We start from the raw sequence: 26,404 nt of genomic DNA on the forward strand, positions 1-26,404 counted from the left end.
GCTGAGAGGACTTGGTTGCTATTTAGCCTCTTTGTTCTTTGGTGGAAAGATATGCAATGCCATGTGCCAAGCCATGTTTCCCCAAATGGGTATAATGCACAGTTATTATTTTGGCACCGGTATCCCCTCCAGAAGCATGCATTTCTACTCTGTTCCTGCCTGTAAGTGTTCTGATCTTGCCGGTGTATACTTGAGGGGGGTTCAACATGCAGGTGAACATTGCTGTGAGATAGAGTAGGGCTACTCCAATATGTTTCATGTTGAGAAGTGTGTTTGCTTGCACTGGAAAGAGATGCGTACATGGAACTCTCTCATGCTGAAGGGTAAGGATAATGTACTTTAGCAGATGGAGGGATTGAATGTCAGCTGGAGAGACCCATGTTCAAATCCTTGTTCATTATAAAGCTGGGGCAAATCACTACAGTCCATTCACACTAGAGATGTGGCAAAATTGGTTTCAGCTCAGAAACAAGCTTCAGACACTCCTAATGCTTATTTCAAGGGAGAGGTAAGCATTGCAAGTGCCAGAATTTTACTCAGGCTTGCATTTAATATCTGAACTGGAGAAGACTTTTGGGTATATCCGTCCACTTCTGATCCCCCAAACTCTCTCCCTTTCCTTTAACCCATTTTTGCTCAGCCCAAAGGTGTACACATTTGGTCTCTGTTGTGTATATGCAACATCAGGGACTGCTGTGCTCTGGCCACAGCAAGGAGGGAAATCAGATCTCTCTTCCCTTTTCTATTCTGGTATGTTGCATAGGAAGAAGGACTCAGTGACTTTTGGGGAAATGTAGTTTTCCCAGAGGTTAGTACCATTGCATACATATGCCAGGTCATACCTAAACCTGATTTCAGCTGTTCGTGGGGGTCCAGTAACTGAAATTTTTTGTTGTTGCAAGACTGCCAACTGCACTTTGGGGCTTCTGAGTGTGCAATGCAGAAGTTGGATTAGGGCCTGTGTGCCTTAATGGGGAGTGGGTCAGAAAAGGCATCCCAGATACGAACAAGGTTGTGGATTGGTTCAAACATACCTGGGCATCCTTTACACTGGATAATTGTACATGTAATGAATTTTAGCTGAATATGGGAACTGATGTAACTGAGCATTGCATTTGAAATGATACAAATGTACTGTTATACTCTTGACAGACCATTCACACATGCAGGACATCACTTATGTAAGTTGAATGTGTATGAATGACCTTTCCTTTGTGCACATGCAAATGTACATGTGAAATTATTAAGCAATAGAGGTTAAAAGAGAGATTGAGGGTTTTCATGTGGGGTTCACATGCATTCATTCTTGCAGGTGAAAGTGATGGTGAGAATTTGCCCCTCGCAAGGAGTACATGACACATCGGAATCCATGTCATTTCTGAAGGTGGACCCACGAAAAAAGCAGATCACGCTTTACGACCCATCTACAACCAGCCCTTCAAATGCAGGTCACCGAAGAGGAGCTGTGGCTGTCCCAAAGATTTTTGCCTTTGATGCGATATTTCCCCAGGATGCTGCCCAGGTACTGGAGCCAAACGTATAAAGCTAATAATTTGGGTCGCTGCCATGGCATTTTAATTTCAGCAAGAGAATACTTTGCAGCTTTTAGGGTATTTTTTCCTTTGAATTAGTTGGTTTAATTACTGGGAAGGCATGCTAATTAATAGTCAGTGCGCAAGGTCTCACGCTGTTTTAATTTAGCCCAGATGTGAAATTAAGAAGCAATATCTGTAGAGATAATTCTACTCAGTGAATACTTTCTCCTGTACCTCCTTGTGTTATTTAAAGCAGAACACATACAACTGGTGAGGCTGCAGTTTAGAATGATGTGCTCCACTAAGGCTCAGTTTCGGCAGAACATTTATACACATGTAATTTACCTGTTCTATTTCAGAAAGTGTTTCACACTGAGAAGGTGCTTCAGGCAGTGAACAAAAAAAAAAGGCACAAAAGAGCTGTGGTTTTCATACTGAGTTCTCGGGAATCTAAAAGATTTTCATTGAGAATATCAATAATGGTAAACTAACTTCCTTGAAAGACAGCTTACCCGTCATTACCTTTCGTCCTTTTCCTTGGTAATTTGTGGCCTCAAGGCAGTGATGAGTATGCAGTAGGATTCATGAAGTTGTCCTATGATCACTCACTTAGGAGTAAACTCAGATCTGGTCTATACTCACAATGGAATGAGGTGGTAGAATGAACTGTACTCCTTCAGACAGTAGGTGAGGGAATCAAATTTTTGAATGTGTTTAAAAACACCTTGTGCATTAAAAAAAAACAAAAAACTAGCAGATGAAGAAGTGTTCTATCCCTGCTCTGCTAGTTTTCTACTTACAGAGAGTTTTTATTAGGGAATTACTAAAAAGAATTAACTTCTCATTCACAGTCTCTCCCACCAGTAGCATAGCTAAAAGGGGTGGAAAACACTTAGTTTTGCACAGCGCCTCACCGCAGGATGCAACTGGCTTCTTCCCCTCCCCTTTGGAGCCATTCCGGGCCACTGGAGCATTTACTCTAGTGGCCCAGAATGGCTCCGTGGTGGGGGGAGCACTTGCATGCTGCAGTGAGGTACTGTGCAAAACTAAGTGTTTTCCACCCCCTCTAGCTATGCTACTGCCTCCCACCTCAATCTGCATTGTAGACCCAGCCTAGTTCGACTCAGTGGAATTTACTTCTGAGTATACACGTACACGTTTGCGCTGTAGGCAATGGTGAGGCCCAACAGGCCTATCCAACACGCAGCATGAGCCATGCTTTAGAAGGTGTCCCAGAATCCTCTGCAACTTGCAAAGAATCTTGGACAAATGTGCAGGGGGTTCTCAGCACAAAAATCAGTGTTCAGACAAGCTTCCTTAAACAATTCTTCCTTTAATGTTGTGCTGAATGGTGGTTGAATTTCATGGCTGCTCTTCATTGTATGAATAACCATATATTGATATATATTGGGAAAAGATCCCAGTATACAATTGGGAAAAGATCAAAGCCAAGTTTTTTTTTTTATTCATTAGGCACACCCCCTCTCTCCCTCCACCCTAAATTGTATCCCTTCAGCTCTCTTCCCTTTTCCTCACTAACCCTACAGGGCCACATCCCTTCTTCTGAATGAAAGCAGAGGAAAGTGACATACTCTTCTCTATGGTTCTCTTGTTTCCATTCCTCCCTTGTCAATTTGATTTGCGTGTTTGACTATTTTAAAACAAGAACATTTTTAAGTAACATTTGGTAAGGAAAAAAAAGATGCTAAGCAGAATTTTATATATAAAAATCCAATATGTTTTTGACTGATCTCTAGTGGGTGAGGCTTGCTCTCCCTCTCCCCTCCCTTGGATCTCTGTAAGACAATGGGATGGTTACACAATGGTCAAAACATGACATGGCTATCAAGGCCATGGGGTTGGACTCACACACTCTTTCCTTTCTCGTTGCGTCTCCTCCTCTCTCCACACCCACTGTTCTTTCTCCCCTTCTGGGTTTGGGCAACCATAGTTTGTCTTGATGTTCAAACTGGGTAAACTGTGGTTTAAGCAGATCGTTTTTTTGTCTGACTCAGATGTCATCACAAACTGCAGTTTGCCTAAACCAGGAAGTATGGGAAGCGACTGTAGTGCATGCAGGAAGGTGCATGAAGGGCAGGAGGTCTGATCTAGAGGGTAGAGCCTCCGTTTGCCTGAAGATAACATCCAAAGGTCGCCAGTTCGAGGCCACCAGCACCGTGAACATGAGACCTTGAAGCTGCTGACAAGCCTTGCCGTATTATGCTGAGTTATTCCACCTGCTCTTTGGCCGCTGTCAGCCTGTGTGGGAGGAAAATGGAGGCCAGAATGTGATACCAGATCATAAAAGATCCATCTGAAATGTTGTGGTTCTTGAACCTTCTTGAACCTTCTTCAATTGTAAAAATCCCTATAGGGATTTAGTATAGCCTGCCTATGTAAACCGCCTTGAATTAAAATCTGAGGAGAAATCTGATGACCAAGAAAAGCGGTATATAAATACCTGTACTACTACTACTACTACTACTACTACTACTACTACTACTACTACTACTACTACTACTACTATTATTATTATTATTATTATTATTATTATTATTATTATTATTATTATTATTATTATGTGTCCTTCCAGAGTGACTTTTGCACACTTGCTGCCAGAATGCTAGTTCCAGCAGCAGTATAGTTAAACATAGTTAAGGCTTAATCATAGTTAATCCTTAATCATAGTTAAGGCCTGAAGATAACATCCAAAGTTAACTAATCATAGTTAAGGCTTTTTGGAGAAAGGGATTAGGGAGAAGGGAGGGACTGGGAGAAGAGAGTGAGTGACCCCAGTTTGCAGTGGGCAAAACCCACTCTGCATGGAAAGTTCATTTGCATTCCAGTTTCTCCATGATCAGCTAAGGAAATAAAACAAGCAACTGAAAATGTTGCCCGCAAGCTCACATACAAAAAAGCAGCAAGACAGGAAACATGAATGGTTTGTCTTCCTGCTTCCCATGCTTCCAGGCCTTGTTCCAACAGGAGAGAAGTTTTTTCCCCCATGGAAATGCATGTACTGACCCCCGTGTGGGTTGAATATGTGTGTCATCTCAACAAACAAGACCCAAGAGTATGCTTCCCTTCTTGCCACTTTGGCGCATTGTCTGAAAAGCTCTTTGCTTCGTTCCAATGGATATGGTTTTCATGGCTAAGATGCAATACAGATCTTTCAGCATTTTCATTTGGGGCTCTTGAATTCCTCTCTCTGTCTTCCACCCCCCCCCCCCTCCAAGGCCAGAGCCAAGGGGTGCTTGTCTTGCAGTGGAGCTGCTGCTATTACTGAGAAAAAAACATGGATGAGCTATTATATTGGCCCTACGCTTCGATGGATAGCATTTCCTTTGTTACCAAGGTCATAAAATTGATACTCCATGGGAGCCGGGATAATGGGATAGGAAACCATTGCTGGCGTAGATAGCAGCTTTTATTGGAGGGAAAAAAAATGGAATGTAGATACTAAAATAATATGACTAATGCTGTGAAGTGTGCGAAAATGTTGTGTTTGGAATCGCCGCTTTCGTTTCAAAGGCACAGTAAAGCGGCATGGATCCGGCGACATGCTCAGTGACTGGTTCCAATCTCTCTTTTAGGCTGAGGTGTGCTCAGGAACAGTAGCAGACGTAATCCAGTCTGTCGTGAACGGTGCAGATGGTTGCATCTTTTGCTTTGGTCATGTCAAGCTTGGTGAGCTCCCAAATTCATTACAGTTAATTACTATGTCAGCCTGGTAATTACATGCTGTCAGCTCCTGGAACAATAAACCTGGAATATATGAATAGATTAGAATTTCTTTTTAATTAGCTTTGCAAACTTCTCTTGCTTTATTTCTGTGCTGGGACCCTAAGTTTTTTCTGTGTTTTTTTTTAATCCATTTGAAAAAGGCGAAAGACAGTCCTGTGTGTATGTACACACTCTCTCTCTCTCGCACACACAAGATTCTTCAGGAATGGACAGGTGTGACTACGTTCTAAAGATCCTAGAGGCTTTGAGAAATTAATTGGCTTTGGCAAAAAAAAAAAAAAGTTAGCCAGGATGGAGAAATTAATTGAGCAAATACCAAAGGATTAATAACGAAATATGAAAAAGCCACTTTTACATCTGTTCTTTCCCATTGTCTGTAAAATGTGTGGCGTTAACTATAATCTAAGGGCATGTTTGAACAGAGTGGGGTTTTTCTTTCCAGGGTCCTGGTATGGATTCCTGAAAGCCAGATGGTATCTGCTCAGAGCCCACTGTTTATCCCCCCAACTGGGGAGAGCAATGTGGGGAATTTGCAGGGTTAGTCTGGGCAGTATATTCATGGATATTGAAAGCCCCACTTTAGGGCTGGAAAAATACTTCAAATTTTTAGTCCCCACTTCTGAGTTGAGACCCAGGAGTATCTGCAGTGCACCCTACAGTGTTCCTGCAGACATCTAAGAGACAAGAGATGCCTCTTCTCTTTCCTTTCAGTGAGCAGCAACTGTTACCCTGCACATGCCTGATCTTGTCTTATCTTAGAAGCTAAGCAGGGTCAGGCCTGGTTAGTACTTGGATGGGAGACCGCTTGGGAATACCAGGTGCTGTAGGCTTATACCATAGTCTTGCGAGACTGAAGGTTGCCAACCATGTGTGTTCCTATCAGTATTTGTCATTGCTGAGGAGGCTGACAGCCATCCTAACTCGAGTGTAGTTTTATGGGACAGGGTGGAGAGAGGCAATAAGCTCTCCCTCTCCCTTTTTCTCTCTCTACTTTCTTCCTTCCCCATTTCAACTGTTACCCTGCACATGCCCGATCTCGTCTGATCTCGGAAGCTAAGCAGGGTCAGGCCTGGTTAGTACTTGGATGGGAGACCACCTGGGAATACCGGGTGCTGTAGGCTTATACCATAGTCTCTCGAGACTGAAGTTTGCCAACGTATTTCTGAGTAAGGATAGTAGATTGTGAGGACCCTTACCCCCTCTTCATCAAATGCCCTCAAGTTGGGGAAGGATTCCCCAATGTTGTTGTTGTGGGATGGGGGGAAGGGTTCAGTCCTAAGGCAACTGAGGTGTGCTTGATGGGCCACTTAAGCTTTCCTTTGCCTTCCCCTTCCAGGCAAATCCTACACCATGATCGGAAAAGATAACTCCACACAGAGTCTTGGGATCCTTCCTTGCGCTATCTCTTGGCTCTTCAAGCTCATCAACGAGCGCAAGGAAAAGACCGGCACTCGTTTCTCGATTCGAGTGTCTGCTGTGGAGATCAGTGGCAAAGATGAAAACCTTCAGGATTTATTAGCTGAAGTAGCCACAGGCAGTCTTCAGGATGGGCAGTCTCCTGGGGTTTATCTGCGAGAAGATCCGATATGTGGAACACAGGTATAAGATCTTGGGGCAGATTTGAATGTCTGGCTTTCCTTTGTTTCCTGTCATAATTTTTTTTAAAATTCTTTTTTAACTGACAACAATCATTTTTAAAGTTGATATTTTTTTATTGCTTTTCCATTTTTAATCCCCAGTCCCAGAGTGTACATATTTGTTTCCATTAGCGCCCTTGAGGTTTGCTCTGTTCAGAGAGGGAAGCTGGTTCACCCCCCCGTCTTAATTAGTTGTTTTCTTGTTTATACTCCAGCTTCAAAATCAAAGCGAATTAAGGGCCCCAACAGCAGAGAAGGCTGCTTTTTTCCTTGACGCGGCCCTGGCTGCCAGAAGCACTAGCAAACCAGAGAGCGATGAAGAAGATAGAAGGAATTCGCACATGCTCTTCACCCTCCACATATATCAGTATCGCATGGAGAAGAGCGGCAAAGGGGGAAGTATGTTGAAATTCACTACATATTCCTGCACAGATTTTCAATCTGATTTTAGTAAAATTGATGGCCCGGTCCTAGCACTGTGCTAGTGCTAGCCAGTGCAAATGTGCTGTAAATGTGCTCCTGAGCAGCCCAGCCTTATACCAGCCTGCTCAGATCTGTGCCACCAATTTCAGTGGCACAGATCTGAGTGGCCCCATTGGGGCAGCAGCCACGCTACATGGGGTAAGGGGAAGCGATTCCCCTAACTCTGAGTTGCGCCACAGCCAGTCCAACCCTGCGCTGGATACAGCCAGCCGGCCTGTTCCAGCACAGGTTAGGATTGGGCTGCCCAGAAGGCAACAGGAGGCTAGATCTCAAGAGGTGGGTTGAGAAAGTGGGCTGGTTCAGTGTCACCAAGGGCTAAGCACCCATGTCTTGAAGTTTTAAAGTATTCCTCGGTGGATGAAATACCTATGGAAGTCATAACTATTGGTGACATCTTTTCCCCATATTATTGTAGCCATGCATATGATGTTTTCCACAGAAGGCAGCTAGTTTGTAGAAGGAAAGAGAAGTCAGTTCCTTGCTCCATTGACAAATTGAGGGCAGAGCTTTTCTTTCCATGTTGTAACTTCCTATATTTGGTCACCAAAATGGCATAGAATAGATGATTAATTTCAGATGTTCTGGAATAAGGGCCTGTACAGCTGGAACGTATTTTACAGAGCTGTGTGTTTTGGTAAATTGCAAGGTGCATTTTGGGACTAAATTGATAGCAGCACAAACTTGACGCCAAAATGGGGTGGCAGCCAGATATTTTTACATAAAGTGTGGTAAAGAAGCTGTGGTATATCTAAGCATTTGGCTTAAATGGCTAACCATTTGTGAAGCAACCATAGAGGAGTGTCCAATAAGTATGGAAAACCAAATTTTGCTAGATTGAGTGTAATTTTAATTCTAGTGTAATTATTTTTTTTAATGGATGCAAGTGCCACTTTTCCATGCTTTTATTGAATGGGAAGTTCCAGTTCTCTGTTCCATTTTTTTTTTTTTTACAGAAGCTGGTTAATATTAGCTAAGAAAGCTTCTCAACAGGACTGGGTGACTCACACATGAAGGCTGCATACAGTGTCTTGAACTTCCATAAACATCTATATATGCCCAAATCATGCTGTACCCGCTGGTGGAATGCTTGTTCCACCAGCGGAGCACTTTTCATAGGATTTTTAATGGGATTGTAAGGCATCCATTTGGTCAGTGCTTATGACTGAGATTCATCCGTTTTTAATTTTGCTTTCTTGTTTGGTTCTGCTGTTTGAAACAGAGTTGAACCAGGGAGTAAACTGTGTTTTGTTCTTGCTTTCTAGTGTCAGGTGGACGTAGCCGTTTACATCTCATTGACCTCGGAAGCTGTGAGAAGGTGCTCAGCAAGAGTCGAGATGGAGGTGGCACCCTCTGCCTGTCGCTGTCTGCCTTGGGCAGTGTCATTCTAGCCTTAATCAATGGTGCCAAACACGTGCCATACAAGTAAGTATGGAGGATGGAGGACTGTCAAACTCATGATCTGATGTTTAGACTATTTTTCAGAGTTTTACTACCTATAGGCCAGGGGTGCCCAAACCCTGGCCCTGGGGCCACTTGCAGCCCTCGAGGACTCATAATCTGGCCCTCAGGGAGCCCCCGGTCTCCAATGAGCTCTGGCCCTCCGGAGGCTTGCTGGAACCCGCTCTGGCCTGATGCAACTGCTCTCAGCATGACAGCCCACTGTTTGACCTCTTGCATTAGCTGTGGGATGAGGACTCCCTCCACTGCTTGCTGTTTCACACCTGGGGTGCAGCAGTGGTAGCAAAGGAAAGGCCGGCCTTGCTTTGTGCAAGACCTTTTATAGGCTTTGAACTATTGCAGGACCTTCATTCATTCATATAAGCCTCCTGCCAAAAACTTTGGACACCCCTGCTCTAAGCAATAGCAGGTGGTGGCTTCAAAGCGATGCGCTATCAGCAGTGCGCTATCAGATGGCTGTCACATCCAATTTTTCCTCCTTTCTCCTTAGACAGCCAGCAGGAGGCTTTACTGAGTCTGAAATACCTTTGGTACCTCCAACAAGTGTTCCCTTACCTTGAGAAGGCCTCTATGAAGTAAATAACAGTCAATTAGCCCAATCCTATCTCCTCCCCCCCTTGCAGGTGCAACTGTGTTAAAAAGGCACATGCTGTTTCCAGCAGGGAAGAGTGGGAGGCTTCAGGAGGGAAAGAGGATTTAAGTTCCCTTTCCCCTCTGTGAGCCGTGGTGGATCTCCTTGAACCTGCGTCAGCAATTTTGCTGACACAAGTCCAAGGAGAGAAAAGGGTGGGGTGGCTGCAGAAAAGGAAGACAGGATCTGTCACATGTCATCACCCCTGGATCCACCCCCTCCTGCAACCTCTCTGCCTCTGGTTCATATCGCTCCCCCGACCCACCATGTGCTGCGAGTGCACTGCTTTATGACAATAAGCATTGATGGAGCACCAGTTCCACCGGCAGGGCAGCTCAATAGGATTGGGCTGAATAGCGTGTCCTTATTTGTGTGTCTTTTTTTTGATCTCTAGGGACAACAAACTGACCATGCTGCTCAGAGAATCGCTTGGGAACATCAACTGCAGAACGACCATGTTGGCTCACATATCGGATTCCCCGGCACATTACGCAGAAAGTCTCACCACAATTCAGCTTGCCTCGCGTATCCACAGAATGCGGAAGAAGAAATCCAAGGTTGGTGTGCAAGAGGTTGCTGTGCAGCTCACCTCATTACAGGAGCAATGTAGCCACAAGATTCACCATGGCTATGATAGTGGTAGTAATGTAATGAGGTGAGTGGAAGGAGACAGTTTTGGTGCAACTTTTGCACTTCTGCCCTTTCCAGATGTTGAGCTGAGAACTTCTGTCTCAGGGCCCAATCCCATCCGACTTTCCAGCGCCGGTGCAGCCACAATGCAGCCTTGAGTGAGGTAAGGGAACAAATGTTTCCATACCTTGAGGTGGCCTCTGTGACTGCCCCACAGCCACAGGATGCATCGCACGCCCCATTGGAGTGGCTGTACCAGCACTTGAAAATTGGATAGGATTGAACCCTGAGACCTTAGTCTCAGCCTGCCAGATTGGTATCCACATTGACTGAGCTGAGCTTGGTACACTACTGATCATTTCCTTGTTTGATGAAATCATAACATGGGCTGACATCCAGAGCAGCTACATGTCTATAACCATACACTGCATGAATGATGCCCTTCACCCTACGCTGAAATGGCTGTGTGAATTAGCCCAAAGGGCGTATGGTTTTGTGCAACATTCTTCCATTGCTGATCACAGTCCTCTTCTCACATTGTTGAGAGTAGTGGGTTTCAGCTCACGGATTATCATTTCTCTGTGGCATGAATGGAGCAGATGCCTGAATCTGCGGCAGGAGCTGAACACGTCTTTTTACTGCACTGTAGCCTTGTCCCAGTGGTGGATCTCCCCAGCCCTGTGGCAAAGGTCACATGGGCTGTTGCCACCCCCCATGCGAAAATTCACTCCCCCCACTCACCTGAGGCTCATGGAGCCTCGTGCAACCTCAGGCTGTGTTGGGGAAACTCCCTGAGGCTTCCCCAACGCCGTAAACTCTGCTTCTGGGAAACCGGAAGCGCAGTTTCTGACCCCATCGGGAGCCTCAGAGAGGCTTCCGCTGGGTCCTACAGGCTCACACCTGGGGCATTTGCCCCATCAGACATAATGGAAGGTCCTCAACTGCCTTGTCCCAAAGTGTCACTGTAAATATAGATTCACTTTCTAAAAGTTTCGCATAAATGTTTTACACTGAAATTATTTGTCTTCGACAATGAATTGGGCTGCAGAGCAGGGAATGAAAAATGTAGCTGTTTCTCTTGTTCATACTTTTAATGCTAAATGTGCATTTATCTTGTTTTAACAATGGGCAGTATGCATCCAGCTCATCGGGAGGAGAAAGCTCCTGCGAAGAGGGCCATGCAAGGAGACCTCCTCACCTGAGACCATTTCATCCCAGGACCGTTGCTCTTGATCCTGACATTCCTGTACTAAACCTTACCAGCGAGCCTGATTATTCCTCAAGTAGCGAGCAATCCTGTGACACCGTCATCTACGTTGGTCCCAATGGTACAGCTTTGTCAGACCGGGAGCTGACCGATAATGAAGGCCCTCCAGAGTTTGTTCCCATAATCCCTTCCCTGAACAAGAAAAGAAGCAAAGACAACTTTTCTCTTGCCAAAAGCTCTGACAAAGACCATTTCAAGTGCAACACGTTTGCGGAGTTGCAGGAGAGGTTGGAATGCATTGACGGGAGCGAGGAACCTGCAAAGTTTCCTTGCGGGGAGGTTCCCCCCACATCATCCAGTGGCGCGATCCTAGTTAATGTTGAAAATGGACAGTCTAAACCAAAACCACCCTCTCCTCCTGAAGGATTCAAGAAGCCGGAAACGGGGACTCCGAAGAAAGGACAGAACCTTTACTTCCAGCGCAACGGTATGTACCCTGAGAGGAAAGCTTCTCCTTTAAAAATGGAACCCACCAAACAGCAAAGCAAGCTGGAAGGCAAGAAAGGAGAATCAGATGGAGAGAAGGAGGCAACTACCGATTCCCACCACTTACCAGCATGTAATACTTCCAGGAATCAGGATCCTGGCCAAGCTGCTGCAGAATCAGTTGTCAAAGAGAAATCCCCGTATGCGAAGAGACCTTTGCCCAGTCCTGCACCCCCACCGCCACAGCAGCCGGAGTCCCCACTGAAGACTAAGCAGAGCTACCTGAAGTTCGACCACAGCAATTCAGTTAGGACTCCACCTGTTGGAATGAGCAAGCAAGGGACAAGTAACTCTGAACCTAACCCTGAAGCAGGCAACAGTACACAGCAGCACCAAGATGGTCTTGAATTACATAGGTTCCAGTCGTCTTTCCGAGGCAAATGCTTCGACCGCGATATACTGACGACTACGGTGACGTTGCAGCAGCCCATGGAGCTCAATGGTGAGGACGAGCTGGTGTTCACTGTGGTGGAGGAATTGTCCATCAGTGGCATATTGGATAACGGAAGGCCTGCCAGCATCATCAGCTTCAACAGCGACTGCTCTCTGCAGGCCCTTGCCTCTGGCTCCAGGCCAGTCAGTATCATCAGCAGCATCAATGACGAGTTTGATGCTTACACCTCCCAAGTGAGCGCCACAGGGGTCAACATTGATATCGTCGTCCCCTTTTCCGAGGACCCGTTCTCTAGCAGTAGCCGACGGTCGTCCATCAGCTCGTGGCTCAGCGAAGTGAGCATCTGTACGATTGAGAGTGACAGAGGCCAGTCCAGTGAAGGTTTTCTTGCTACTTCCTCTTACTGCTGTGGCAAGAGTGAAGAGCCTTTTGGCTTAGGTTCTCCTAACGCACCTGTTCCACTGAAAGCCACGCTGAATGACAGCGGGTTTTGCTTTTCAGAGCTGGAGAATGAGAGTGTGAGTTCGAGCAAAACGCTTTCAGGCGTCAACATAAGCCCTCAAAACTCTGACTTAACCAAAGCATCTCCAACAAAAAGTGCTCTTTGTGTCACCGATCAACCAGCTAAAGTTAGGCCCCCTAACTCTCAAAGCACACCGGTGATAGAAACAATACACTCCAGTCTTCCCCGGAGAACAAAAACTACCTCATCTTCAACCCATAACAACGCCACCCTCGGTTCTAAGGACTTGCAAAAGCCGCATGTGATATTTGAAGACCCCTGGCTGGTTCGTACAGAGGATCCTTTGGAAGGAAATACTGCAGACCCTTTGCTGTCTCCAAAGTCTCACGCATCCGGTGCCGAGAAACAGTCAGCAAAGTCTACCCAACATTTTGGCAGCTTGTCTAGGCCCACAAAATCCCAGACAATGCTAGCCTGCTCACAGAGGGTGGTCGATGGTTGTGAAATGTCCTGCAAGTCATCCAGTGGAGTGGCTAAAAAATCAGAAGCCATCACAAAAATGCCCCAGCTAAAAAGGGGAGCCACCACATTGGGTGTGGTCCCTGTTTCCACCACAGAAGGCATGAACAGGGGAAGTTCTGAAGCTGGTTTTTCCACTGGCAGCCTAAAAAAGAAGAATGGAGCACAAAAATCTAGCATGTTACCCAGGCCAAGCGGGACAGTGCCCCCGGCACCTCCCGTGCGTAAATCGAGTCTTGAGCAGAAGAATGGTGGGATGCTGAGTGGCGGAGGCAAAGCTGCAGCATTAGACCCTACGAAGGCTGTCACAGCAAAGATGGAAGATGATTTCGATTTGCGCTTAAGAACTGGGCCTTCTGCTGAGAATGCCAGCAGCAGATGCAACCTGAAGGGGGAGCACTCTTTGCCAAAAGCAACTTCGAGTTTAAAGGCCAAGGCATCGAAAAGTGAAGGTGTCCATCGCTGTGGGAGTCACATGTCCCTTGAAAGATGTGACAGCCTGACCTCTGTGGGATCCAAGTCCAACCTGACTCGGGAAAGTGGCAGCGGCAGCATTAACAATGGCAGGACCGGGCGTTTGGTTCCAAGGCTGGGTGTTCCTCCTGTCAGTGCTGGCCTGACCTCACCTGCTTCGTACACCACACCTGCACCCTGCAAAAACAGCCAGGCAAAAGGTGCAGCAAGCCAGAAAGCTCCTGCCAATGGGAATAAGAGCCGCAGCCTTTCGGCCAGTGGCTCCAAGTCACTGAGCTCATCTGTGAAATCGTTGCCTCAGTCTGTTGGGAAGACCTCTAACATTCCTTTGAGCGGGAAAGCCGCCCCCCGGTCCGTGCAAGGTGCCGGCAGCAAACCTGGCCGTGGAACCATTATGGGAACCAAGCAGGTAATTAGGGCGGCCAACAGTCGTGTGAACGAGCTGGCATCAGGCGGTTCGATCAAGATGAGCCATTTCCGAGGCTCGACGGACTCCGATAGTGGCAACGACAGTGGAATTAACTTGAGCGATGAGAAGTCGCAGGTCCTGGCCCTGCCGTCGCCGTACAGCAAGATCACTGCTCCAAGGAGGCCGCAACGCTATAGCAGTGGGCATGGCAGCGATAACAGCAGCGTCCTCAGTGGGGAGCTACCTCCGGCAATGGGTAGGACAGCTCTCTTTTACCACAGCGGTGGCAGCAGCGGCTACGAGAGTATGATCCGTGATAGCGAAGCCACCGGCAGCGCATCTTCGGCGCATGACTCTATGAGCGAAAGTGGGATGTCTTCACCAGGTCGAATGAGAAGCTTGAAATCCCCAAAGAAACGATCAACAGGTATCAAACCCTCCACTATAACCCTTTTCCTTCCGTTGAAATGGTGTTGCTCACACCAGGGGGAATATATTATAAGAGCATAGACCAGCCATTTTCAACCATTGTGCCTTGGCACACTGATGTGCCATGAATGGGCTGCAGGTGTGCTGCAGGAGTTTGGGGGAGGGTCATTTATTACTAGGGCCACTGGGGGATGTGAGCCCCCCACCAACAGCATGGTGTGCCTTGTCAGTTGTCAAAAAACTGATGGTATGCCTTGACCATTTTAGTACCTTGTCAGTGTGCCACGAGACAAAAAAGGTTGAAAACCACTGACGTAGATTGATGGCCACAGGGGAGCAACTACCTCACTTCCTCCAGCTTGCCCTTAGTTGCGCAGGGAAGAACACTCCTCAAACACTCAGAAATATTTATTTATTTATTTAACACATTTATACCCCACTTTCCCAAAGGTCAAGGCAGCTTACAGAACTTAATTTAGACCTATGCAAGTGCAGGGAAAAGAATGGAATGACGACAAAGGAGATTTGTGGGAGGGTGGTGAAGGCTGACCTAGGGCATTGATTCCCAAACTGTGAGCTGTGTCTCCCCAGGGAACCACAGAAACCAGCCAGGGAACACGCAGAATCTTCACGAAAAGTTCACTGTCCTATACAATGTATAGGATTGTAGCCCTAAGGGTAGCCACGGCCAATGGCCCAGCAGGTCAAGGGAGCTGCCAGTCTAAAAAGTTGGGAACCACTTACCTACAGTAATTCCCTATGCTAACATTGGATTGTCAGTGTCAATTGAGGGCCCAGTCCTATCCAACTTTCCAGCACCATTGCAGCCACAATGTAGCTCCAGGGTAAGGGAACAAATGTTCCCATATCTTGAGGAGGTCTCTGTGACTTCTTCCCCACCACAGGATGCAGTGCACACCCCATTGGCACGGCTGCAGCTGCACTAGAAAATTGGATAGGATCTGGCCCTGAAATGGCTCCTAATAAGTCTAAGGCCTTGAGGCCTGATTTTGTTCAATCATTGAGTGACCCTCAGCATATGGCCAGCAGCTGCACTCGCCATCTCACCATCCCAAACTTTGGAACATTTCTTGATGCTTGCAGTATATATTTTTATTGCACTAAGATGCCTTTAACGTAGACGTAGAGTCTTTCTGTAAATCGTTGATTGACAAATCTTGACATGAAAATTAAAGGGATATAAAAGAATTCAGTTAAAAAGAAAAAAACACACAATGCATTAAACTTTGTGATTAATGCTGCTAATTAACCACAATACCAAGGCTTTCATTAGTTTTACAACACATTAAGACAATCAACTGAAATTAGAAATAGATTGGAGATTCACTTGTGTAATCAGTTCCGAGCGGCTTCCTTTCACATAAGTGTGTACGAAGACTAACATGCCACCCAACATTTGCCAGAGTTGAACTGGAGCTTGCATAGTTTTGTAGTGGAAAAGCCAGGTTAGAGCCCAATCCTAAAGTCTGAGCTCCAGTGCCGGCGCTGGGTGTTGTAAACATGCCATAAAGCACGTTTATGGCACCCTCTTTGTAGAACGCTGGTGCCGGCCTAGCACTGGCCTAGCACCAGACAGACGCCGCCTGGAGCAAGGGAAGAACTCCAGGCAGCAGTGATGAGTTTCAGGGAGGGAGGAAGGTGGGCAGGGGGAGAAACTGGAGTGGGAGGGGATGGGACTGGTGGAGCCCTGTTCTGCCAGATCCTATCCTCTGTGTCGGGCTTTGCAGCCCGACACGGAGGTTCTCTAGTCTGGACCGACAAAATAGCCAGCATAGACTTGAGAAGTCCCATTGCAGGGCTTGGGGCTTTCCTTGGGGGAAGGGAATGAAAGTCTCCTTGCCCGAGGAGGCCTTTGGCAGCCCCAGAGAGGCCATTGGATACAGCGGTAGCTATTTTGGCACCACTGTGCACGGTATAGGATTGGGCTGTTAAAGTATAGGCTGAGTATAGGATTGGGCTGTTAAACAGCAAGCCGGTTCCACAGAGTCTTGAGGCGTTTCTTGATGAAGCAATTTTTTCCCCCCAACGTTTATTTTGTTGGTTTTTTTGGAAACACACACTTCAGACAAAGTGATGGGCAACTGCGTTAATTAGAGGCATGCTTAAGCATTCTTCTTACATAACTAAAAGAAACTGAATGGGTTGAGGGGAACAAATTTTGATTGGGATTGTGGGGAGAGGAAGGATAGCCCTTTCGGTTTGCCGTCACCCCTTCCAGAACATGTTATATGCCTCCAAAGTGCCTATTTGTAGACAAGAGAAGGTAAGGAAAACCTAGTCACATCCTATGCATGTCTATTAAGAAGTGACTCAAATTGAGTTCAGTGGGAATTACTACTAGGTGAGCACATGTAGAATTGAGTTTGGGTCCCTTTGGGGTGAAAGTCAGGATAAAAATACTGTAAATAAATAAAATAAATAGAATTGTGGCCTGAGTCATCCATGGCCAGTCACCATTTCCTAGCTTAACTTTCTTCTCATGGTTATTGTGATGCTAAAATGGGAATGGGGTGAATTGTGTATGCCACCTTGAACTCCTTAGAGGAGGGGTAGGGTATAAATGTACTAACTAAAATGGTGCATCTATGCACATTGTGGTATGCTTCCTGGTCATGGCAACCAATTGGTTTCATTCTGTGACCAATCAGTATAAAGGGATGGTATCCTTCTTCACAGCAGTTCCCTTTTTCAGAGCACATCAACCTTTTAAGTCTCTCCCGCAAATCAATATTAACAGCTGTGTAAAGTTGCACACATATTGAGAAGGTATTACTGGCTGATGGATTCGTATTTGGTTTTGCCCCAGGAAATGCTTTATAAGGTCTTTTCTAAGATGACAAACAGTTCCCTTTTTTCCACTGAAATTATCTTCTGCCGATTAAATTATAGCTTACCTTTTGGAGTGCTTAGTGCTTTGATGTCCCTAATATATTCAGAAGTTATTCTTGGTTTTAGTTCAAAAAAGAAAGGTGAATAAAAGGCGGTGGACATGATAGAGGCACATAAAAGCAAAGGGTCATGTGGAATTAATTCTTTATCTCGCTCTGTAAACACTCAAGAACATAAGAACAGCCCTGCTGGATCAGGCCATAGGCCCATCTAGTCCAGCTTCCTGTATCTCACAGTGGCCCACCAAATGCCCCAGGGAGCACACCAGATAAAGAGACCTGCATCCTGGTGCTCTCCCTTGCATCTGACATAGCCCATTCCTCCAGAAATTTGTCCAATTCCCTTTTAAAGGTGTCTAGGCCAGATGCCGTCACCACATCATGTGGCAAGGAGTTCCACAGACCAACCACACACTGAGTAAAGAAATATTTTCTTTTGTCTGTCCTAACTCTCTCAACACTCAATTTTAGTGGATGTCCCCTGGTTCTGGTGTTATGTGAGAGTCTAAAGAGCATCTCTCTATCCACTTTATCCTTCCCCTACATAATTTTGTATGTCTCAATCATGTCCCCCCTCAGGCGCCTCTTTTCTAGGCTGAAGAGGCCCAAACGCCATAGCCTTTCTTCATGAGGAAGGTGCCCCAGCCCAGTAATCATCTTAGAGCCCAATCCTGTAGTCGCTGAGCACAGTCGCAAACGTGCCATAAGGCATATTCATGGGGCTCACCGCTGGGCTCCCGCCTGTGCTAGCCCAGTGCCGGCTGGTGCTGGGCTAGTGTGGGGCGGTCACCCAGGTTTTGCAGCTCAGCGGTCTCCCGAACTACCGGGTTGCGGAACAACAGGCGGGGCGGGGGCGGAGAGGAGGCATTCCTGGGAGGGGGGAGGCCGGTGGGGAGGAGAGAGAGTGGGGATGAGACGTGACGGGGAGGTATGATGTGGGGAGGGGTTGGGCTGGAGGTGTGCCAGGGGGAGGGATGGGAGGCGGATTTGCTCCGCTCTGCAGGATCCAGGGTGCTTGGGTAGTGCTGTGATAATTTTCCAGTGATAGCCGGATGTAAGCACTGTTTGGATTGGATTTTTTTATGGCTTCATGAGGTGAAGATTGCACAAGAGATCATGTTGGCTTATTTTTTCTTTCTATCTCAGGTTTCCAGCGTCGTCGCTTGATCCCAGCTCCCCTGCCCGATTCTGCCTCCCTGGGGAGAAAACAGAGTGTCACCGGCCAGTGGGTTGATCTACCACCCTTGCCGGGCACATTGAAAGAGCCATTTGAAATTAAAGTTTATGAGATTGATGATGTGGAACGATTACAGCGGCACAGACAAGAGGAAAGTGAGGTCAGCGCGTACTTTACAGCAATGCCAGACAATTTAAATCACACAATGTACAAGGCTGGAACATTGCTCAAACCCCAGTACATAGCACTGGGGGAGAACGGGCATCAATTAAAGTGCTATCATTACCCTTTTTTTTTTTTAACAATTCATTTGTTGGGGTGCCTTGCCCATAGAAAATAATTGCTGCCAGCCATTAATTGTGTTTAACGTAGCTGATGGAGTGAGTGGAGAATATCAATTAATATATTACGAGAAGGCTTTATAATCATTGCCTGCCTGATGAAACTTTATGGGCTTTCTTCACTGAAGGGTCATTAACTCTTTATGTAAATAGCGCAACATATCCTGGTTAGAATTCTGTTAAATTCAAGATGTTGTGAGCTTAATTTACTTGTAATTGGCAAAACATCCAGTTCATTCTGAGCTGGTGACAGCAAAGCAGTTATCATTCTCGTACCATTCCAACAACAAACTTTTTTTTTTCCCCCCCTTTCATTTCTTTTGCAACAGCCTTTCCAGGATGTGGAAAAGGTAAGTTGAACCTCTGGATTCCCCTTAACCAAATAATCTTTCTTATTACTGGCCAGAACTAAATGCTTGGCAGAAAACACGGCATGTTTGTGTAAAGCAGTGGGATGTGTGAGCATTTATGGGGACGAGGCCATGTTGGGGTGCAGTGGAGTAGCTATGGGGGGGTGGCACGGTAAGTACTGCAAGCACCTCAATGTGCTGTGTAAGTATCTCCTTCCACTCACTGTTGGAGCCATTCCAGGCAGCAATGACAACATGCGGGAGCACCTGGAATGGCTCTGGGTGAGTGGGAGGGGTTGCTTACATGGCGTGTTGCAGCGCCTAAAGAAGTTAACTGTGCTGCCCCCCCCTGTAGTTTCACCACTGTTGGGAAGTATATGAGTGTGCAAAATAGGGGAAATTTATAGGGGAGAAGCTGCACGAAGGGTGTGTGTGCAAAATGGAGGGGGCAGTTGTGGATGACAGGCAAAGGCAGGAAGGGAGGTGTTTAAGCTTTCTGCCACTATCTGTTTTTCCTCTAAAATCCCTTCTGCTGGCCTCTTCTCCCCCCCCCCCCCGCCCATTGCCCAGTTCAGCCCTGAGCTTGGATTTCCTGATTATGTGTGTGTGCGTGCAGGGGGGGGGGAAGCTCAGAGAAAGTGTTGCAGAGGAAAAGCAGCTGGAGGGAGCTTAAGCACCTTCATCACTTCTACAACTTTCCCCCTTGCAGATCCCTCCTTCCACCATTTTGTGTGCCAGCAGCAAACACAGGGTTTGGGAATGTCTAGTTTTAGAGCGAGATCCCATTTTGGCTTTCCTGAGTAAATTATATTTATTCTTTGTGCTGGGGGAGAAAACCATTTCTGTACTTATGGTTGTAATTTAAGAGTATTTTAGAAAAGCACATTATCTCAGAGGATGGCAATAAATGCCATAAGTGCTCAGAGCGTGTCACTTTTATTAGATTAGCATCCAGGAAGGTCCACTTGAAGTGGGGGGGATGGGTGGGCAGGAGAGAACCCTTCTGCTATTAAATGTTCTGTATTGTGAGCTCCACAACAGTAGTTGAAGCCAAACACTGAAGGTTTAGTGGAGGAGGCAGAAGCAGGCAGATGGCCGGCAAGAGTCACAGTTCAGTAATTTTTGTCTTCCCAAAGGGTCTGATATATTTCAATACCAAGCTGAAAATCCTGGAGAGGCGCCACCAGCGAATTCGAGAGGTGAAAGCAAAGCACGAGTTCTTGAAAGATGAGTTGGAAGAAACAAAGCACAGGTTGATGTTGGATCCAAACAAGTGGATAGGAGAGTGTGAGTATTCTTTGTCTACTCAAGACAAGATTCAGAAAATGTTTGTTAGGCTAAGGGATGCAAAAAGCCCAGTGCCTCAAAAATTGTGCCTAGCAATTGAAGGCAAAGTTGCAGAAGAAGGCAGAGATTGAAGTGAATGGACCTTTATAAGTAGTAACTTGTGGAAGAGTAGTTACTTTTATTGATACCATAATTTATTATATGAGAGCTGAAACCACAGGCCTACTATTTTCCTAAAATACTGCCTTAGGTACCCCTGTGAGTGGGAGCATAACAAAAGCCGTGATAGGCTAAGGAGAGGATAGCAGCTGTTTGTTGAGTCAACAGCACTAGCTTTTGGCTTTTTTTTTTTTTTTTTTGCAAAATGGGAGGACTAGTTTTTTGACAGGCCTGTACTTTTAACGTGAGTCTCTTTCCATGATTCATTTCAGGACACAGCAGACTCAGAGTTCAAGAAGGTCAGCAGTTTGAATTTCCAAGTCTAACATATCCTTAGGTAGAAGACAACAAAGGGATGTGGGAGAATTCTGCAGTCAAAGGCTGGCTGCAGAGGGTCTTTTTCACTGAAAGGTTAAAAAGTGGAATCTGAAGTGAATTTCAGATTTCTTCCTAAAGAGTATCTCCGCATGTTCAAAGGAAGCCAAATCTGTTTCTGTGAGACAAATGGAAGTTTTCAGGGGATTTCTGCACAGAGGGTTGGTACCGAAATCTTACAAAAAAAGAAATTGGAAGTGAATGCTTGGGTTTTTTTTCCACTGGAGAAGCATCTGAGGATTTTCAAGGGAAGCCAAGGAAGTTTCTGTAAGACATGTTCAATTTCTCCAGGGGTGGCTGAGTGGGTTGTGTCATCCTTAGATGTGCAAACACATTGCACATCTAAATATACATTAAATAATCTTAACTGTTTCGGCTCCTTGGCTAGTCTGTTCATAGTCTGGGCTCTGGAACCACTCAGAGGGCTCCCCTTTGATCTCCTTCCCACTCTTCAGAGTGGCTCCAGTTTCTCTCTCTATCATTTTAGCTCTTCAATGAGTTCATTGTGACTCAGAGCAGTCAGCCATCTGTTTTGTTTATTCCACTGCGCACCATGTTAGAACTTGGCCTTATTTGAACAGATCACCACGAACTATTTTGCTTTCAGCTCAGGGAAGAACTACACATTGAGCTTGGTGCAGGATTGTAGGATGGCCATTACATTTCATTCCTTTTCTGCCAGACCTGGTGCTGTGCATGTCCCCTTACACAGCAGTGGATCAGAGTATTGTCCACATGAAGCTTAAATGGCACTTTAAGTCTTTCTCATATAATCATGCTACATGTGAATGTTGTTCATGCAGCATAGAACAGTGTTTCTCAAGGTTTGTTCTCTGCTGTACCACTTCACATGGTCCATAGTTCAAAGTACCTGTTCAAAGTACCACCAGAAGTAACTGGTGACGACATCTTTGTCAGTTACTTCTGGGTTGGGAGGCCAGATGTGATGCAATAAACACCAGTAAGAGGTCAGGAGGCAGTATTACCTAAGGCAGTATTTTAGGAAATTAGTAAGCCTGTGGTTTCAGCTCTCATATCATAAATTATGATGTCAATAAAACTAACTACTCTACCACAAGTTGCTACTTACAAAGGTCCATTCACTTCAATCTCTGCCTTGTTTTGCAACTCAGCCTTCAGTTGCCAGGCACAATTTTTTTTAGGCCCTCCATTGTCCTTGAATCTGAGAAGGTTTCTCAGGTGGATTCTTCAAACAAGCAAACAAAAACAAGTACTATACAGCAAAGGCCACGTTCCATTGGTATACGTTTACCTCTCTTTAGCAAAAAAAAGCTGATATTTCGATCACAGTAGTCCTATCCACTCTGGGCCAAAGCTGTGTTGTCATGCAACTGCACCGTGATATGGAAACTCAAGAGACCTAGGGCCACAAGAGACTAGGGGCCATTTAGGGTGGCTAGCTTTTATCTGATACAGCTAGGTGGCCCATCATGGAGATAAACCTGAAGCTAATGCGGTGCAGTCCCTTCTATTATTACAGTTCCTGTAATTAGTCTGTGGAACTGTGCCACAGGATGTGGTGATGGTGTCTGGCCTAGATACCTTTAAAAGGTGGTCAGATTAATGGAGGAAAAGTCCATCACAGGTTACAAGCCATGATGGGTATGTGCAACCTGATTTTAGAGGTAGGCTACCTCAGAATGCCAAATGCAAGGGAGTAGTAGCAGGTCTCTTGTTGTCTTGCGTGCTCCCTAAGGCCACTGTAAGATCCAGGAAGCTGGACTAGATACGCCTTTGGCCTGACACAGAGGGGCTCTTATGTCCTTATCAATAATATTTAATGACTGAACAGTTTTGATTCCACGTCAAGGGAGCTCTGTTGGCCCACGAACAATGTTTGTTCTCTCTTTTAACACTGACAGTTGAGGTTGACCCTGATCTTGATAAGGAGTCTCAAGATTATCTGGAAGCATTGGAACAAGTGACTGACGAACTAGAGCAGTGTGTGAATGTGTGCAAGTCACATGTCATGATAGTCACCTGCTTTGATATTGGAGTGATCGCTGACGCCCAGGATGGAGCGCGGGAAGTGGAGGTTTGAAGGCGGTTTGCAAAGGAACTTGAGAAAGTGAAGCCAAACTTTCGGAAGACGAGAGGCGGAAAAAAATATACGTGTATCGGAAAGCGGAGGTGAGAATGTGAAGACTTAACCTGACAAAGAATGTGGTCGAAGCCTGAAGCTGTCAAGGAATTAGAATGTTCTAAACCTTTATGGTGCCTCAGCAACCTACGAATTGTACAAAGATCAACCTGATTTCTCATAGAGGAAAGCAAAAAAACAAAAACAAAACACAAAACCTACTGAGAACCAACTCTGTTTGAAAAGTGGAAGTGCCTTTAATATTCATTTGTGACTCATTTTCTTGATTTTGTATTTCTCGCTAGAACTGAAACCAGCAAACCTAAACAGACCATAAAATGTATTCCTATGAAATATTTTATACTGTATAGTGTAATTTATGACTATATGTACAAACAAAAAAATTGTAGCAAAAGCAATAAGTAAATTATGTTTTCATACCTGAATTTGCCTCCTTGTTTCACGGAAAAGCTGGTTTATGTAGCAGAACAACAAAAGGAAAAAAAAATGTATTATAATTGCTTTTTCATGGTTTAGGATTTGAGATATTTTTATGAACATTTATCTATTGGAAAGGTGTATTATGAAATTTCAGAATGCTTGGTTTGTATTCAGTTTTTGTACTCTTCCCTTTTCAGATCATGATAAACATGTTTTTTCCATGTTTTCTATACAAATAGGGCTGAAATGTTTGGTCGATTAATCAGTTTGATTAATTGATTAAAAACCTTATGATTGATTAAAAAGGTGCCTCCTGGTTAATCGGATAGCAGATTTTTAAAACGTTTAAAATTATTTTTTAATACAAGTACACACTGAAACCTAAGATCACAGGCACGAGCAGAGGAAAGCTGTTCCCCATCCGCTCTCTCATACAAGAAGAAAAGTCTTTTCTAAGGTAGCAGCAATTGCAACATATGCAAGTATGATTTAAAACAAAGTCTTTTTTTCCTTCAAAACTCTTGCTTTTATTTGTAGGCGAGCCTGTGCTTTTCCATTCATTAATTTATCAATTAATGGACTAAAACTCATATAATTAACTGAAGTTAATTTAATCAGGTGACAGTCCTAATATATATATAAATTGCTTTATTTTCATGGGCCATGTTCCTAAAACTGCTTACTCCAGAGTGGCCGAGTTAAAAATCAATGAGATTACTCCAGAATTGTAAGCAATAAGAGCCATATTGTGGGTCCATTGCGTTAAAATTCCAGTGGCTGCTCTGCTTTGTGTAGTCAAAGGCACTTTGGATGTGGGTAATTTTCAGTGGAGAAGCAGTAACAAGTGATGGGGAGCAGTAGCGGAGATAAAGGGGGGCAGAGCTTTAAGTCCCGCACGGCTCTGAAACTCACCGCGTAAGCTGCCCCTCTTCCTTGCTCTCAGGGCCATTCTGAGGAGCGAAAGCAACGTGGAGGTGTCTCCTCCATGTTGCTTTTGCCCCCCCCCCGGGTAGACTCTGAGAACAAGGGGGAGGGGCAGCTTACATGGCAAGTTTAGGAACCATGTGGGACTGGCAGCTCTACCCCCCTGGCTGCACAACTGATGGGGAGAGTGTGCGTAACTCTTTCCTCACCTTCTGTTTTTTTAATGCAACTTCCAGTTACCCCCTTCTGCTTGTGAAATTCTAAACATGTTTACCCTTGCAAACTCATGCCTGGGACCCCACATTGGGAAAGATTGCCATAAGGCAGTGGTTCCCCGAACCTTTTTGACTGGCGGCTCCCTTGACCTGCTGGGCCATTGGCTGTGACTTCCCATTACGGCTACAATCCTATACATTGTATAGGGCAGCAGGTTTTTCATGAGGATTCCGCAGGTCCCCTGGCTGGTTTTCACAAACTCTCTGGGGAGCCACAATTCACAGTTAGGGAACTACTTCCCTAAGGGGAGTTGAAGAAAGCAGCAGGCATATGTGGATTAAACCACTCTGTTGAAAATCACCCCTCTCAAAGGAACTTTGACTAGGACAGTCAGAACTTTAATGCACATTGGTGTGTAACATGTAGTTTGGCCCTAACCCTTGGTAGCTACTCTTATTCATCACTCCCTTTTCTAGCACTCCTTAATCCAGGGGCTGGCCTCAGAAGGCACCCACACCACTATCTGTCCCAGGAAAGGTTCCCATTAGAAAAATTTCCCTACCCTCAAATGACCATGCTGTAGTTAACCTAGTGGCTGCTTGGCTAGGAGGGAAGGGGAAAGCTTTGGTTGGAAATGGCATGCAGGCTTTCAGGATGTCAACCCTGCCTTAATTGAACCCGAAGAAGTCTGTAGACAACACTGTGGCTTTTTTTTTTCTCTCTCTCTCTCTCTTTTGAGTGCAGGAATTAAGAATTACATTTCTTACCAAAATCACAAGGAAATAGGATTTTAAAAGTGTTCTTTTCTTTCTTTTTAGTAAATATTACGTTAGGTCCATATTTTTGTATAGTTTTGAGGATAAATATAGCATTTGCATTTTATGAACTTTTAAAGACAAATATATCTTTTTACCGTTTTTTCTAAGGAAGGCAAACTCTCAGGATCCTTTCTACACATGCTGCACGAATCTTGCTCTTCTTTTGAAGGAAAACCACTTTGAAGGTGGAGACTGTTGATAAATTGTTGCCAAACAAACAAGCAAAAACTTTTGGAAAGGTTTGATAAGTGTATGTAATGATCGCATTTCATAAGGAACCATATTTTCTGATCATCTTGCTTTGGATGGGGTCGTTTTTTTCCTCCCAGAATTCTTTGTATAAATGTATACTATAATGGCTTGCTTCAGCTTTTCCATGTGAATAAAAAGATGCATCTATTGTTACCCTTTCTCTTGATTTCAATAGGATTGGGTGCTGTTCTGTCCTAGCCAAGGGGCATGGGGTATCTATGATTCTCTCCCTCAAAAAGGGGAGTAGAAAATATGCCCCAGAATAGTTAAACTCCGCACTGTCCAGAAAGCTACATTTGGTATGCACATACAGGGAAGGAGGAGGAAGGCCCTTCCAATATATAGACCAGCCATTTTCAACCACTGTGCTGTGGCACACTGGTGTGCCGCGAATGGTCCCCAGGTGTGCTGTGGGAGTTTGGTGGAGGGTCATTTATTAATAGGACCACTGGGGATATGAGCCACCCACCAAAAGCAAGGTGTGCCTTGTCAATT

At 45.3% G+C, this 26,404-nt stretch overlaps 1 protein-coding gene and 1 pseudogene across 1 annotated transcript in view; both read left to right on the forward strand.

The window, feature by feature from the left end:
- Positions 1 to 24,733, forward strand: part of KIF26A (kinesin family member 26A) — a 174,225-nt gene extending 149,492 nt beyond the window's left edge. Inside the window, exons 6-16 of the mRNA XM_066629466.1 lie at positions 1,313 to 1,522; positions 5,129 to 5,222; positions 6,616 to 6,878; positions 7,132 to 7,315; positions 8,662 to 8,821; positions 9,883 to 10,045; positions 11,251 to 14,557; positions 18,615 to 18,805; positions 19,316 to 19,336; positions 20,473 to 20,623; positions 23,041 to 24,733. Of these exons, the coding sequence (XP_066485563.1) occupies positions 1,313 to 1,522; positions 5,129 to 5,222; positions 6,616 to 6,878; positions 7,132 to 7,315; positions 8,662 to 8,821; positions 9,883 to 10,045; positions 11,251 to 14,557; positions 18,615 to 18,805; positions 19,316 to 19,336; positions 20,473 to 20,623; positions 23,041 to 23,219 (4,923 nt within the window). The 3' untranslated portion in view covers positions 23,220 to 24,733. The remainder of the gene's footprint in view (positions 1 to 1,312; positions 1,523 to 5,128; positions 5,223 to 6,615; positions 6,879 to 7,131; positions 7,316 to 8,661; positions 8,822 to 9,882; positions 10,046 to 11,250; positions 14,558 to 18,614; positions 18,806 to 19,315; positions 19,337 to 20,472; positions 20,624 to 23,040) is intronic.
- Positions 6,287 to 6,400, forward strand: LOC136638138 (5S ribosomal RNA; annotated as a pseudogene).
- Positions 24,734 to 26,404: the final 1,671 nt, after the last annotated feature.

This window comes from Tiliqua scincoides, chromosome 1 (assembly GCF_035046505.1).
Source record: "Tiliqua scincoides isolate rTilSci1 chromosome 1, rTilSci1.hap2, whole genome shotgun sequence".
Lineage (NCBI taxonomy): Eukaryota > Metazoa > Chordata > Lepidosauria > Squamata > Scincidae > Tiliqua > Tiliqua scincoides.